Source organism: Antechinus flavipes, chromosome 2 (genome assembly GCF_016432865.1).
Source record: "Antechinus flavipes isolate AdamAnt ecotype Samford, QLD, Australia chromosome 2, AdamAnt_v2, whole genome shotgun sequence".
Taxonomy (NCBI): Eukaryota; Metazoa; Chordata; class Mammalia; order Dasyuromorphia; family Dasyuridae; genus Antechinus; species Antechinus flavipes.
Window position 1 is genome coordinate 252366090 of NC_067399.1, and position 14464 is coordinate 252380553.

Below are 14464 nucleotides of genomic sequence, written 5' to 3' on the forward strand. Positions count from 1 at the left end.
CTGGGCACCTGGTCTGACGTTACATCTGAGATTCTCATGCCATTGGGTGCCAGACTGCAGATGGTACAGAAGAGAAAGAGGGCAGAAAGCAAAGGAAGCTAGGGCAGACAGACTTCTCAAGGAGTTGAGCCAAGAAAGAGGGAGAACACTCATAACTCTGGGCTCCTAGAAGGAACCCAGAAACTTCCCCCACTTCTCAGGTCTGTTTGGACTCCTCTGGGGAGAAGGAGAGTGGTTTCTGGGGAGCACTTTGGCACCGTGTGCACTTTACCGTGTGCCAATCTCCTGGCTTGTACTGCTCGCGGCTGCGGACTCTAAAAGGTTTCCCGTGGCCTCCAGCCTGGAGGATGAAGTGGCCATGACTGAGGAAGAGGGCCAGGAAGGGACTTCCCGACTTGGCGGCGGGCACAGCCAGAAGCAGCCCACGGAGTGAGCGAAGCTGGACGTCCATAGAGAAGTGAGTCCTGGGTGGGAAAAGAGTGTCTTGTTCAAGGACTCGGCTTCCTCCGACACCCCAGCCTCCCACTCCGAACTATCCAGGGGAGAGGGTACTTACCGATCCTGGAAAGAGAATGGGAGGGGAGCAAACTCCAGGCGGCTGGCAGGAGAAGCCCCAAATTGGTAGGCGTGGCTGATGGTTTGGTGATTGGTGGGGAATTGGCAGGCAAAGTCTGGGGGCATCCCCTGGTCATGGAGAGCAGCCTGGGGGACAGAGGATGGGGGCAATGAGAGAGCAGAAAGACAGGAGCCTTCTGTTCTCTTGCTCCCAGCTCTTCTGCCCTCTTGGCTACTCATCAGCAAACAACTCTCACCTTGGGTTTCCTTCGGAACTTCCTTGGGGGGACCCTGAGCTGGAGAGGCTCATCCGGAGGAGTGCAGCCCGTGGTCACATTGATATTCTGGATGTTCTGCTGCAGGTCGACAACATGCTGGGCCTCGGATACCCTGGGGACCCAGAGTGCAACATCACAGAGGGCCACCCCACTCCCCTAGTGGGTCAGCCCCCAGCTCTGGGCTCATGGTGTGGGGGCCCTGGCCCGGCCCTTCTCTCTTTACAACTCACCGCCGGACAAAGACGTTGCTGATACAGCCAGTCAGTTTTTGGAAGGCACCAGACTCAGGCAGCCCCCCCAGGAGGAAGCGAGGAGGGCCCTCGGCTGGGGCCTGATGAGGAGATCGACCCTGTGGAGGCTCTGAGCCTTGGAAGTGGTCATCCACATACAGCCAGACACTGGGAGGAGAAGTCTTTGTGAGGTGGGCAGTTTCTCATAGCCACCCAGTCCTTCCTCCACGATACCATTTCAACCCACAACCTCCATCCACAAGGACTTGGACAAAGGACAGATCCCTCCCCGAAATGTGACACACAAAGTAGACATTTAATTAATAATTAGTGGATGATTCCACCAAATTTGTACATAGGGACATTCTTATTTAAAGATTATTTTCAACCCTTAATTATTTAAATTCTTATTTAAATCTGTTTCACCCAGAATGTAGCAGAGAATGTGGCTCTGCACACAGCAGGTGCTCAATAAATGTGTGTTGAATGAATTAGTAATCAATAGAGTACAGGTAAAGGGGCAAATTTGCTGCAACAGAATGTACACAATATCTACTAAATTCAAAGAGATGTCTGATAGCTCAGAAATAGCATTGTACTTTGAAATAATACGACTTAAAATTAAGAAAATAAACTCTATCTCCCCTCACCCCCTTATTAACTGTGAGACTGTTAAGTAATTAGTCTCTCTCAGTCTCAGTTTCTTCATTTTGTCAAATGAGGATAATAACTCAAACCTCAGAGAGTTTGAGCATCAAAAAGAGAATCTCTGGAAAGGTTTTGCAAATCGTAGAATAATATACAAATATTACCTGTTTATAATAATAATAATTTAAAAATACTTTAGGGCTCCCTGTCCCCATTAGCACAGGTGGTCTCTTTAGACCAAAGCTCTCTCTGTATTAGTAGTGGGTCTGCATGAGCTTCAATGGACAACATTCACTCTGGATTTGAACTCTGGTCTCCCTGACTTCAGTCCTAACACTCTCTCCACTGCATCACCTAGCACAAGAAAATGCTAGATTTCACAGGCTTTTTAGTTTGAAAAGCACTTTCACACAGATGATTCTCACAACCTGTGAGACAGATGAGGCAGGGTTATTATCCCCATTTTGCAGATGAGGAAGAGGCGAGCAGAACAGTCTGGGCCCTTTCTACCACTCCTCATCTCTCCCTCTGAGTTGCTAACCAGAGCTGAGTTTGCCAGGAAGGATGGGAAGTGGGAGAGGGAGGGAGGGGATGGAGTGCTTCAGAAAGCTCACCCTGTGCTGTTACTGTAGACTGCAACATAGTGCGAGACCCCGTCAGCATAAGCATCTTTCGTCATGACCTCCGTCCGAAGAAGATTGAGCGTCACACGACCCTGTCTCAGGAACACCTGGAAAATGCCCTCCTGGTACAAGGGCAGACACCGTAGGATCAGCAAAAGGTCCCCCACGGGGGGAAGGAACAGGGCCAGAAGCACACTGGGGCCCCCTGGCTTTGGGAAAGGGGAAGGAGTTCTCTCCTGTGTCACCAAGCTCACCCCCACCCCTTGAAGGGCTGGCCTGGGAGAGCCTTCTTGCCTCTGCAAGGGAATGGAGAGATGAAGCTGAAAGGGTTCTGCTGAGAGTGGGAAAGGACAGGAGGCAACAGTAGGGGAACCCAAGTGACTTCTGGGTTTGGGCTGGGGACTCTCAAGATGGGGGGCACATACCGGGGAGGCGTAATAGTAGAGAAGACTGCTGTCCTGTATGGAACGGAAGCCAAAGCCCGTGTAGAAGTTTCCAGTAAGAGGGGGCACATCTCTGAGGGCCAAGGTCAGGTACCCATGCCCGTGGAAGGTCATGGACCGTGTAATCTGGAAGGAGAGAAGAGCATCCCCCACCTTCACAGCTACCCGGAGGGTAGAAGTTATGAAGATGGGCCTCACAAAAGCCTGCGGGGCCCTGGAGATGGAAGGGACCTCAGAGATCTCCTAATCCGACCTCTGTATTTCATAGAGGGAGAACTCAGACCCAGGGAGGTTAGCAAGGATTGCAAGTCAGATTGGAATACGGGCCCTTTGAGTGGAGCAAGAACACCTTCCATGGCGTCAACTTCTTCCATCTATTCTCACTACCTTACGAGAAAGGCAGGACAGGAACTATCACTGCTGTTTTTCAGATGAGAAAATTGAGGTCCAGAAGGAAAAAGAAATAGAACTAAAACTCAGGTCCCCCTGAGCCCCAGTCCCAGGCTGTCAAGGAGCTAAATGGAAGACCAGAAGGCTCATCTATAGCAAATCCCTTACCAGGAGGTCAGAAGTGCAGCCTGAGCTGATGCCCGTTGTATTCAGTCTCTTCAGGTCCACATATTTGCCAAGGGCTTTCAGGCCCTTCACACAGCCTCGGATTGACCCCCCAGTAGGGAAGAAGGACCTGAGGCTGAGAAGGGAAGACAGGACTTCAGAGATTTCTGCTCCCTTACATGACTTCCCAACTTTGGGATACTGTCCCATCTTCTCCGTCTCCCCAGAACCTGCCCTTCCTTACAGGTTCAGCTTGTCCTTCTCCTTTCCAAGACCTGACACAATAGTACACCTCCCACCTCTGAATTCCTACAGCTCACAACCTTTGCCTCTCCCACACTGGGCTAGCTGGACTGGGAGCAGGAGGAAGGAGACATAGCACACCTTGGGGGAAGCTGGGCCAGAGGAACTCCTCCCAGGTAATAGGAGTCGGCATTCTCCAGCAAATTATCCTCCTGCAAGCTGAAGACAGATACTCGCTCCACTCGGACCAGAATCCGCTTTCGGCCAGTCACACCCATGATGAAGATCTGGATCTAGGGGAAAGGAGAAGCAGAGACCCTCAGGGCTCTCAGAGTCCCAGAGCTTCATTCCATTTTAAGGTCCTCACGGCCCACTGCCTTACAGAAAACAGGACAGGGTCCAGGAGCCAAGGGCCCCATCTCCTCATGTGGAGAACACCTGGGGGCCCTTCCTGTATCCTCATCCTCATCTCTTAGGAGAGTGAATAGATATATGGCTAGTTTGATGGGAAAAAGTGAGATGAAGGGGCCAAATTACCGCTTTGTTGGACGAGGTAAGGGGTGTCAGCTCCTGTTGCGGGGTGGCAACCTTCAGCCCATGGCTGAAATCATAGTAGAGGATGAGGTGTCCTTCCTGGACAGCCAGACATAGGAACTGGTCCTGAGAGGAAGGGACAAGGTGAGAGGGGGCCCAGAAGAATGGATGCAGAGAAGAGATTACGAGAGAGAGGGAAGAGAAGGGACGGGGCAACAGCAAACAGATGAAGGCACTTGGGTAGAGTGGAAGATGCACCCACTCTGAAGTCAAGCACCTGTGTTCAAATTCCACCTGCAGGGTTTGCAATCTCTATGACCTTGGGGCAATGCACTTAACCACTTTCTGCCTCAGTTTCCTCATATGGAAAATGAAGAGATTGGATGTGATGGGTTCCCAACTGAACAACAGGGTCAATAGACCTGAAAAGCAAGAAAGGGGTGGGGAGAATGGTGACCATACCTGGTACTGAAGGAAGAAAATGATACCATTATAGGAGACCAGTCTCAGCTCCTGCTCAAAGCGCTTGGTGCTGATGAGCTGACTCTCAAAATTGATATGTGCAAAGCCTGTGCCATCCAGGTAGGAGCCATCTGTCAGCCAAGGGTCTCCCGTGGACTTCGATCTAGTCAAGGAGATAAGCTTGAGATCTCCCTTCTCCCTCCAAGCCCAGTGGCTCCCAGCTCTGACTTACAATCTCCAGGGATCAAAGAAGGTGACTGGCGATAAGGGGTGGGAAGGGGGGGTGGGGTGGGGAAGGGGAGGGTGGAGAAGGCATGTACCTGGCACAGGGTTTGTCCACAGCCGTATCCAGATGGAAAGTCTTCTGGAAGTTGTAAAGACTGACAACCTCCTCGTTCAGAGTGTCCATCTCAATGCAGCCCCGGTAACCAGGGTAACGCAAAGGCCTGGGAGGCTGAAGAGACACAAAGCAGAATCAGAGACCACAATACCCTGATTATACTGGAACAGTGGGCAACTGGGCTTCATTCCCAACCTATAGCAGAATGGGGGAAAAGACTGTAGAAGGGTGGGTACGGGTGAGACGCCAAGAGCCTGAAGGATTTCTGCCAGGAGGAGAGGTAATGGAGGGAGCCTCACAACTTTCTTCTCTGAGAATTGTCTGTCAAGAGGCAGTGTGATGAATGAGAGGACCCTCCTTCTCTGCTTCTCAAAATCCTTTTGCTTAAAAGCCCAGCTCAACAGGAAAGCTTTCCTTGATTTCCTCCCCATCTCTACTAATGAAGCTAAAAACATTGTCCCCCTCCTCAAATTCTCTACATCATTTTGTCTGATCTCTCTTGGCTTTCTAACATTCTCTTTTATCTGTAATGTCATATTCTTTCTAGAAGAAGAAAAGCTTGTTAAGGACAGATTGTCAGTATTTAGCTCTGTATTCCCAAGGCTTTACACTTAATAAACAACTGTTGAATTGAATTAACTTTGTTTTTGTTTTTGTTGATTGTTTTGAGTCTAATAGAAGTATCTGTTCATTTGTACATCACCGGTCACAGGATGGGATTTTTGTCTCCCCCCCTCTCCTCTCCCTCTGTCTTCCTGATCCCATGAGGTCCTTTCCCGGCTTACTGTGAAGTTAGAAGGGTAGCCTCCCACATAGAAGACAAAGTCTTGGGTTTTGAAATTGAGTAGACCTTGATCCCCAGGATACACACTATCTCCCTTGGTCTCATGTACCATCTGCTTCTCCATTGTGACAGACATGTGACCATACTGAAGGATCCTAGAGTAGAGGAAAGAAAAAGAGGAGCCCTGAAGATTATTCAGGTCCTGGTATCCCCCGCCATTAGCTCTCCCCCCACCTTTTCTGTCCTATCTTTCCTTCCTATGTCTTTCCCACAGAAGGCTGATTATCTCATTTCACAACTGGAGGCTAAGGGGAGTGAGGTCACATAACACAATTGAGACTGAACTGTAGCAAGAGCTTGTCGTATTAGCCCAAGATGCCTTTTGCTTAACAGTGGAGAGTCAGAGATGACCAAGGGAAACCCCAGAATCATAGTTTTAGAACCAGAAGGGTCTTGAGGCTAACGAAACCCAACCCTTTCATATTCCATGCGAAGAAACTAAGATTCAAGAGCAGGCGTGATTTGTCCAATTAGCACAGCACTTCAGCAGCAAAGCTGGGACTAAGGCTGGCCTCCGGACTTCCAGTCAGGTGTTCTTTTCATAGCCTCACACTGCCTCCCTCTGAGGAGACTTCTCCAGATGAGAGGCCCCTCTCTCTGAAGGCCTGAAGGGCTCGTGTCTGGAAGGCAGGGTGAGGTACAGACCTGTCAATGCTGACAGTAGCAAAGTGCTCTCCGATGTCCTCATCGATGGTCAGGGTCCTGTGGGCTGCCTCCCCGAGCCGGTAAACCCACTGCACCTTATGCTCATGCAGGATCACCCCCATGTAGTCCCCAGAAGCCTGGAGGTCAGATCGGGGAAGGATGTACCACCTGGGGCATGAGCCGCCCCTTTCCCCTCCCACTCTCCCAGCCAAATGGATTGGCGTTCTGGGTCAACATGGGAATAATAAGCTCCAGTGCCCAAGGCCCCAGGGTCCCTTCTTGCAAACACTCAGCCTCTGGGGGATGTGCGGCTGGCTGGCTCTTCCCCCTGCCCAAATACCTCGCGACTGCCCATATAGAGGATAAACTGGCTGTCGCCATTGTGGCCCTGCTGCTGAGGAGGCTCTGAGCTCTGGATGTAGAACTTGAGCGCTGTGTACGCAGCCAGGTCCTGCAGGTCCCGGGGTGGCCGCAGCTGCACTCCCGAGCGGCCGTTGAATTTCATGGGCACTTTCACCTGGTTGGAGGAAGCCTGGTCAGTCGGTGCTAGCCTTTGGGAGGCAGAGGGCATCGTCTTTGGCGGTCTGCCCCGAGGAGCCCGAAGTGGGGCAGGAACACTCCAGCTGAACCCCCTAACCAGAACCTCTCTGAGGACAACAGTGGGCTGGAGATAATAGCCCGGCCCTTTCTACTCTATTACAGACTGGGCCCAGGCCCCAGCCTGCCAGGAGCACAGAAAGAGGACCACTGTACAGACATGGAGGACAGACTCCTCTTCCTAGTAAAGGCCTAGTGGGCAGAGCTTGAGCAGTCACTAACTTCAGCTGGGACCTTATACCCTGGACCCTCTCTCGCCCCCAGGAACCTCTGTTCCTTCAATAAAACAATAGTCATATTTATACACTTTTAAGCCCTTTAAATATATTCTCTGACCCTCACACTAATCTTGTGAGAAAGGTGTTATTATTATACTCATTTAATAAATGAGGAAACTGAGGATGAAAAAAATTAAATTGCTCAGGGCACCCACTAGGAACTAAGACAGGATACACACCCAGCTGTCCCTGATGCTTGGCACCCCCCTTCTGCTCCTTCCCCTGACCCTTCTTCCTTAGCACCATCCCCGGTCCTTCTTTTAGCCAAGCCCCTGCTCCTGTGCCTGCCCCCCACAACTCCATCGCTACCTTGCTCGCAGCACTGCGGGCCTGGGTGATGAGCTCCCGCACCCGCAAGATGCTGTTGGAGAGGGCCAGGCTAGCGTTCTGGCCTCTCTTGTTCTCCAGCTGGCTTAGCTTGGCCAGTAGTTGAGGCAGGGTCTTCTCCAGACTGGACACTGCAGGAGAGATGAGAACCCACAGATGAAACATCCATACTTCAGAGAGCTGTGGTCAGTGGGAACAAAAAGGAGAAGCTGATCCTCACCCACCAGCTCAGAGAATGGGGATCATCAATGGCTTCCCTTTATATAAAGGACAGAATCCTCCTGCCCACAGGAGGATGAACTTACCCACCGTGGAATAAGAAAGAAAAATGATATTATGTCTATTACAATTTTTTTTCTATAACATCTCAAATATAACATGTCCAAAACAGAAATGATTATCTTTCCCCCTAAGCCCACCCTAATTATTGATTTTCCAAACATTACTCAGATTTATCAAGTTCTAGTCAAATTGTCCATGTTGCTATTGCTCACATGCAAAAATAATTCTCCAATCTTATGAGCTGTTACTCATACCAATATATTCCTTCCTTACCTCTACCCATTTAAATTCCCAGTTTTCTTTAAAGTTTAAAGTAAAGTTGTTTTTTACATGAAGCCTTTCCTGATCTCCCCTGCCTCCCAGCTATTAGGGCTTTCCCTCTAAATTAATTTTTATTTATTTTGTATATCTGATTACATTTTAAACATGAGGAAACTGAGGCCTACATTAATGACATGTTCAAAGACATATAATGAGTGAAGAATAGGACCAACATTAAAACGTAGGTCTCCCTGCTCCCAGCCTCTTCCCTGCCCCAGCCCAGCCCAGCCCAGCCTCCTGACCTGATTTCCCAGCATCTTCCATAGCCTGGGCCAGGTCTTGGCTTCTCAGGTCCCCGTACTGTCCCTGCCATTGATGCAGGTTCTTCTGCATGTCCCTCAATGTGGCCCCCACCTGTGTGGCTGTGTCATTGGCTTCCATGGCCACTGCCTTGGCCCGGGCGATTTTCTCACTTGTATCATCTAGGACAGGTAAACATTAGCTCAATATTTCAAGGACCAACTTTTCTCAAACTGCTCTGAAATAGAGTCTTGGATAATGCTAAGGGGTACTTACTGAAGGGATAAGGACCACTTATTTCAAATTGGGGATGAGGTGATTATGATAGCAAGGTAAATACTCCCAAGATAAAGGAGAAAGATATGTAGATCAGAGCTTCAGAGGTCACCAAGCTCTCTAGAGGTGGAACCACAACCTCCTCATTTTACAAATGAAGAAAATAAGGCACAGAGAGACTAAGTGACTTGCCTTACTCATATAATTAGTGTCAGAAGCAGGATTTGAACTCAAGTATTTCTGACTCCAGTGCTCTAGCCATCATGCTACCTTGCTATCTAAGTGATGAGTAGGTGACTTTGCAATGAAACTACTTGAGAATTAGGATTCTGGGGTAATCAGGCAAATAAAGACAAGTTACCTACCAGTCCATTACCAGGTCAGTATAGTAGGAAAACTCCTAAAGGGGAATTATTGGTCACTCGCCTCTAATCCCAACATGTGTGACTGAGTATAGGAACCCCAAAGGTGGGGAAAATGTAGAGTCCTGAGAAATGATGGGGTAGCCTAGGCCAGACACACCTCTGTCCATGGCTAGCATGCTCTGCACACCCTTCAGCTGGGCTACTAGACGATCCTTCTTAGCTTTGGCTTCTTCCAATTGAGTCTGAGAGGCTTGCAAGGTTTCTCTAATGGCTGGAGAGAAAGGCCAAGGAATCATTGTAAGCACAAAGTTTAGTTCAACTGACAGCCACTGCAGGCTGTAGCCTCCTCAAGGAGGTAAAGGAACCAAGACACAATGATAAAGAGGATGCACATGTGTGCTCTTATTCTCCCTTCCTCCTTCTCTCTCTCTCTTTCCCCTCCTTTCCCTTTCTCTCTCTCTCCCCTCCCTCCCTTCTTTTTTCCGTCTCTGTCTCTTCCTCTCTTTCTCCCTCTGCCTCTCTCATTCATACACACACACACACACACACACACACACACACACACACACACCCCACAATTCAATTTCATTCAGAACAAATTTATTGAGAATTGACTATGTGCTGGGTACTGTCCTAGGTGCTGAAGATACAAAGAATTACAGTGCTGTCTCTAAAGAGTTTGCAGTCCACATATAAAGAAACATATAAATATACGCACGGATACAGATGAAGACACACTGATCATAGACATATATATACACACAGCAACATAGAATCCATATATAGGTAAAAACATACACAGAAGAATAAATACATATACAAACATAAGTTTGTTTAAAGCATATATAGTGGGAAGAGTATGGAACTAGAAGTCAGGAGGGAGTTAGGGTCACATTTTATCTCTGATAATTAGTCAGCTTTGTGACTCTGGGCAAAATCATCTGCTCTCTTTCAGCTTCAGTTTCCTCATCTGAAATGGAGATAATATCTGCTCTGTAGGACTTAACTCACGGAAGTATCATGGGGCTCCAACGAGATAAATGACATATAAAATGTCTCGAGAGCTTAAAAGTGCCATGTAATATTAGTTACTATGTTGCCAGTAATTATGATATAGAGACACAGAAAGCAGAGACGTATACTTAACATGATACAGGGATTCCTATGTACACACACAAATTCACTATAAAACACCTCTAAAATCCAACTTCTTTTTTACCTGGGTTTGAATAAATGAATGCAATGCCATCCCAGGAGGCATGTGCCCCCAGTTCTACAGAGAGGATGAAGGCACACAAGGGACCGACAAAGGTGACACGAGCTGCCCCACATCAGCCACCTCCTGACAAAGGCTCCCTTCCCCTGGGCTTGTTCCTCATCACCCAAAGTGGTGACAATCCAGCCGGCCTCTGGCCCATCCAGGTCCCAAGCCAAGCAGCCCTGGCCTGGAGCTCTCACCTCCATTCAATCTCCTCTGTTGGTCACGGACAGCTTCTTCCAGGATGCTGCTGTTCTCCCAGAGTTCCCGGGCGCGGGCACTCAGGCCTTCCTGAACAACCATCTGAGGACAAAGAGGGAAGAAAAGGCAGGTTTGGAGCTTCGGGGATGCGGCTCCCCAAGGACCCGAGAGGAGGCAGGGAACAAAGCCTAACCTCCAAAGACCTCTTCCCTTGTCTCTTGCCAGCCCTTGATGCTGAAGTTGGAAAGAGCGGCCTGAGGCCACCAGAGCCCGTGGGGAAGACACTCACCTCCCAAGTACTGGTTGCATTGTGCAGGGCCTGGCTGGCGGCCTCCTCAGCCTGCCTCACCGCCTGGAGGATGCTGCCATAAGCATTGGAGGCTTCAATTGCTCGCTGAATGAACCGGTCCTGGTTTGTGCTGCGAATGATGCTGCGCAGGGATGCAGAGGGAGCTCAGGCCTCGGGTGGTGAAGGGAGGTCCCCATTCATTGTCCTCTGCTATGATCCTCTAGCCTCCCCAACTACTTCAGCTCAGCGTGATCTGGCCAGCCATCAGGATGCAGGGTCCCCAGGAGGGGTGACTCCAACCCTCATTGCCCCCAAAGCCAAACCCAGTGTCCACTTCCTGCAGAAATTCATTGAGGACCAGTTCCACATCCCTCGCACGGCTTGGTTTTTGCCAAGTTCACATGCACAGTGCTGACAGGCCTTGAAGCCTGTCTAATCCAGGTCCAGGAGAGGAAAGTCACTTGCCACGATGACTATTATTAAGTAGCAGAGCTGAGACGCAAACCCCGGTCTCCCAAGCTCAATTTTGTTTATATCTATTTGTGTCTGCACTGTCTCTCATTATGGAATATAAACTCTATGAGACAAAAACTATTTCATCTTCATCTCTGGGTCTCCAATGACCAGCACAGTGCCCTGGAGAAAGAGCTGATGGGAACTGGTGGCAGGTTAGCTAGGAAGTGTGGACAGGGAAGCATCAAAGGTAATGCCAGGACTTTCATTACTATTTACACCTCCCTTTCTGTGCTTATAACACTGACCTCAATGTATGGCTCTGAAGACCAGATGAGCCGAGATCAGAATGCTGAGGGAGGCCAGGGGTACTTTTGACCACTCTGTCTCATCCCCAAGTCCATCTCCTTTCCCTGGCTGGACACCAGCAGAGGCCGCAGCCCAACAACCTGGCGCTCCTCCCTCAGGGGCTGCCTCACCTGGAGAGGTTATACGCCAGCTGGTCGAGCTCTCGGGCATGCTCCTCGGCCCGCTCCACAAGAGGAATCTTGCTGCTTGCAGGAGAGAACTTCTGCATCTTCTCCATCAGGGGGGTTCGGGCACCATCCAGGTTGGCAGCCAGACGCTCGTACTCCTGGGGAAAGACAAAACCATGTTCAAGGCTTTCCTTTAAAGACATAGCTCAGCCCAACGCCAGTCTCCCAGGCCTCTGCCCTGCCTTCCCAAACCTCTCCCGTTCACTAAGGTGGCTCCTCGAAAGCTGCCTGATTTTTGCAACAAACTCAACATGCAAATGTCTATAAATGCAAAACAGCGCAAAAATTCTCAGAAACAGTTCTATTATGGACCACCAGGAGGCTATCCATTTTCAGGATTATCTGTAATATTTCAGGCAGGGCCTCTATGCTAAGAGGGGAGGGAGCTCTGTATTCCATGAATAGTTCTGAAAGGGGCTGAGAGCTATTTGAGTCTCTGGTCTTCTTCCAAAGTGGAATGGAGATGGAGTGGTAGTGGACATTTTTTAATACTATTTGTGCTAGTACAATACATGTTGGATAAAGTTAGATTCAAGAGTCAAGAATGTCTGGGGTTCAATCTTCACCTGTCACATACACTGGCTGTATGAACCTAGGCAAATGATTTCATTTCATATAGGCAATGTTTTCTAAGAATGTAAGATGTTAAGCAGATGCTGATCAACTTTGATAGGAGTCTCTCATCCTAAGGTCACTAAACCAATAAAATCATAAGTCTATTCTGGACCAAAAAAAAATCCCCCCAAAACAAAACTATGCTAGTCCCTAATCCCACTTGTAATTTATCTACAAAGCACACCATGCAAATCTATTTAAATGAACATATGAAAAAAATACTCTAAATCACTGTTATTTAGAGAAATGCAAATTAAAACAATTTTGAAGTATCACTGCACACTTGTCAGATTGGCTAAGATGACAGGAAAAGAGAATGATAAATGTTGGGGGCATGTGAAAAAACTAGGACACTGATACATTGTTGGTGGAGTTGTGAACAGATCCAACCGCTCTGGAGAGCAATCTAGAACTATACTCAAAGAATTATCAAACTGTGTATACCCTTTGACCCAGCAGTGTTTCTATTGGGCTTATACCCCAAAGAGATCCTAAAGAAGGGAAAGGGACCTGTATATGTATGTTTGTGGCAGCCCTGTTTGTAGTGGCTAGAAGCTGGAAACTGAGTGGATGCCCATCAATTGGAGAATGGCTGAATAAATTGTGGTATATGAATATTATGTAATATTATTGTTCTGTAAGAAATGACCAGCAGGATCATCAGAAAGGCCCAGAGAGACTTACATGAACTGATGCTGAGTGAAATGAGCAGAACCAGGAGATCATTGTACACGGCAACAATAAGATTATATACAATGATCAGTTGTGATGGACACAATGAGATTTTTCAGGCCAGTTCCAATAGACTTGTGATGGAGAGAGCCATCTGCATCCAAAAAGAGGACTATGGGTACTGAATATGGATCACAACATAGTATTTTCACCTTTTTTGTTGTTTGCTTGCTTTTTTTTTCCTTTCTCATTTTTTCCCTTTTTGATCTGATTTTTCTTATGTAGCATGATAAATGTAGAACTATGTTTTAAGAGGAATTGCACATGTTTAACCTATATTGGATTATCTGTCTAGGGAGAGGGTGAAGGGATAACGGGGAGAAAAATTTGGAATACAAGGTTTTGCAAGGGTGAATGTTGAAAACTATCTTTACATGTATTTGGAAATAGACCTATTATCAAAATAAAAAATAAAGTTTAAAAAACGAACATATTTATGCAGAAAAACAATGTGGATGTGATGTAACAGAAAGTGCTTTGACTGAGAGTCAGAAGACTTGGTAAAGTTTTAGTCCTGGATTTGCCACTGATTGGAAGTGTGTTCTTGGCCAAGTCACTTCCCTTCCCTGGCCCTCATTTTTCTCCTCCTTCATCTCCCAGGTCTCATCCAACCCAATTCAATTCAAACTTTTTTTTTTAATCCTAACCAGGAAATGATTCATCATCTGGACCTACCCATCCTCCAGCCCTCCCTCTCTCACCTCTTTGGCCCTGTCCATGGTCTGCAAAAGTTCAGAAATTTGAGCTAAGGCATCCTCAGCCATGCGCAGAGTATCCCTCAGCGTTGCATTCTCTCTTTCCAACTCCTTTTTCTTTTGCTGAAAGCCAGAAGGAATCAATGTCACTGAATTCCTCAAGCGCTCCCAGTCCCTCCCCCTTCGTCTCCTCCTTCCTGAATCCTGTAATTCCTCTGGGAGCACCAAATTGTCAGACTAGCATAAGGGAGAAGGCCAAAAAGAGATGACCCTGCCCATGGACAACAGGAGGTTGAGCTCACGAGTCTCCTGCTCAGGAATCGGGGTGGGGAGAGAGGAGGAGAAAGGGCCAGAGAGAGGCAGACAGGCTTCTGGGCTGTGGGCGCTCTCACCAGCCTCTCTTCCAGGTGTTCTTGGTTACGACTGTTGAGCTCTTCAGTGAGACGAGTCTTATTGACAGCCTCATTCAAGGCATCCCGGAGATCCATGAGCTGTGAACTGTGCTGAGCCAACCGCTCCCGGATACTTGATGCCAATGCCTGACTTTCTTCCCATCGGCTGGTTAGTTGACTTTGCACTCGGTTTAGTACTGACCCGGC

The 14464-nt window shown here is 48.3% G+C and overlaps 1 protein-coding gene across 1 annotated transcript in view; it reads right to left on the reverse strand.

Annotated features, from left to right (window-relative positions):
* The window catches only part of LAMA5 (laminin subunit alpha 5), a 118863-nt gene that overhangs the window by 6049 nt on the left and 98350 nt on the right, over window positions 1-14464 (reverse strand). The window contains exons 53-74 of the mRNA XM_051976700.1: window positions 14258-14454; window positions 13872-13988; window positions 11767-11921; window positions 10835-10976; window positions 10545-10647; window positions 9244-9357; window positions 8448-8627; window positions 7585-7733; window positions 6741-6917; window positions 6401-6537; window positions 5697-5850; window positions 4892-5025; window positions 4572-4734; window positions 4113-4235; window positions 3717-3868; window positions 3336-3468; window positions 2760-2903; window positions 2326-2456; window positions 1064-1231; window positions 813-945; window positions 557-702; window positions 272-464 (exon numbers count right to left, since the gene is read on the reverse strand). Coding sequence (XP_051832660.1) covers window positions 272-464; window positions 557-702; window positions 813-945; window positions 1064-1231; window positions 2326-2456; window positions 2760-2903; window positions 3336-3468; window positions 3717-3868; window positions 4113-4235; window positions 4572-4734; window positions 4892-5025; window positions 5697-5850; window positions 6401-6537; window positions 6741-6917; window positions 7585-7733; window positions 8448-8627; window positions 9244-9357; window positions 10545-10647; window positions 10835-10976; window positions 11767-11921; window positions 13872-13988; window positions 14258-14454 — 3245 coding nt within the window. The remainder of the gene's footprint in view (window positions 1-271; window positions 465-556; window positions 703-812; window positions 946-1063; window positions 1232-2325; window positions 2457-2759; window positions 2904-3335; window positions 3469-3716; window positions 3869-4112; window positions 4236-4571; window positions 4735-4891; window positions 5026-5696; window positions 5851-6400; window positions 6538-6740; window positions 6918-7584; window positions 7734-8447; window positions 8628-9243; window positions 9358-10544; window positions 10648-10834; window positions 10977-11766; window positions 11922-13871; window positions 13989-14257; window positions 14455-14464) is intronic.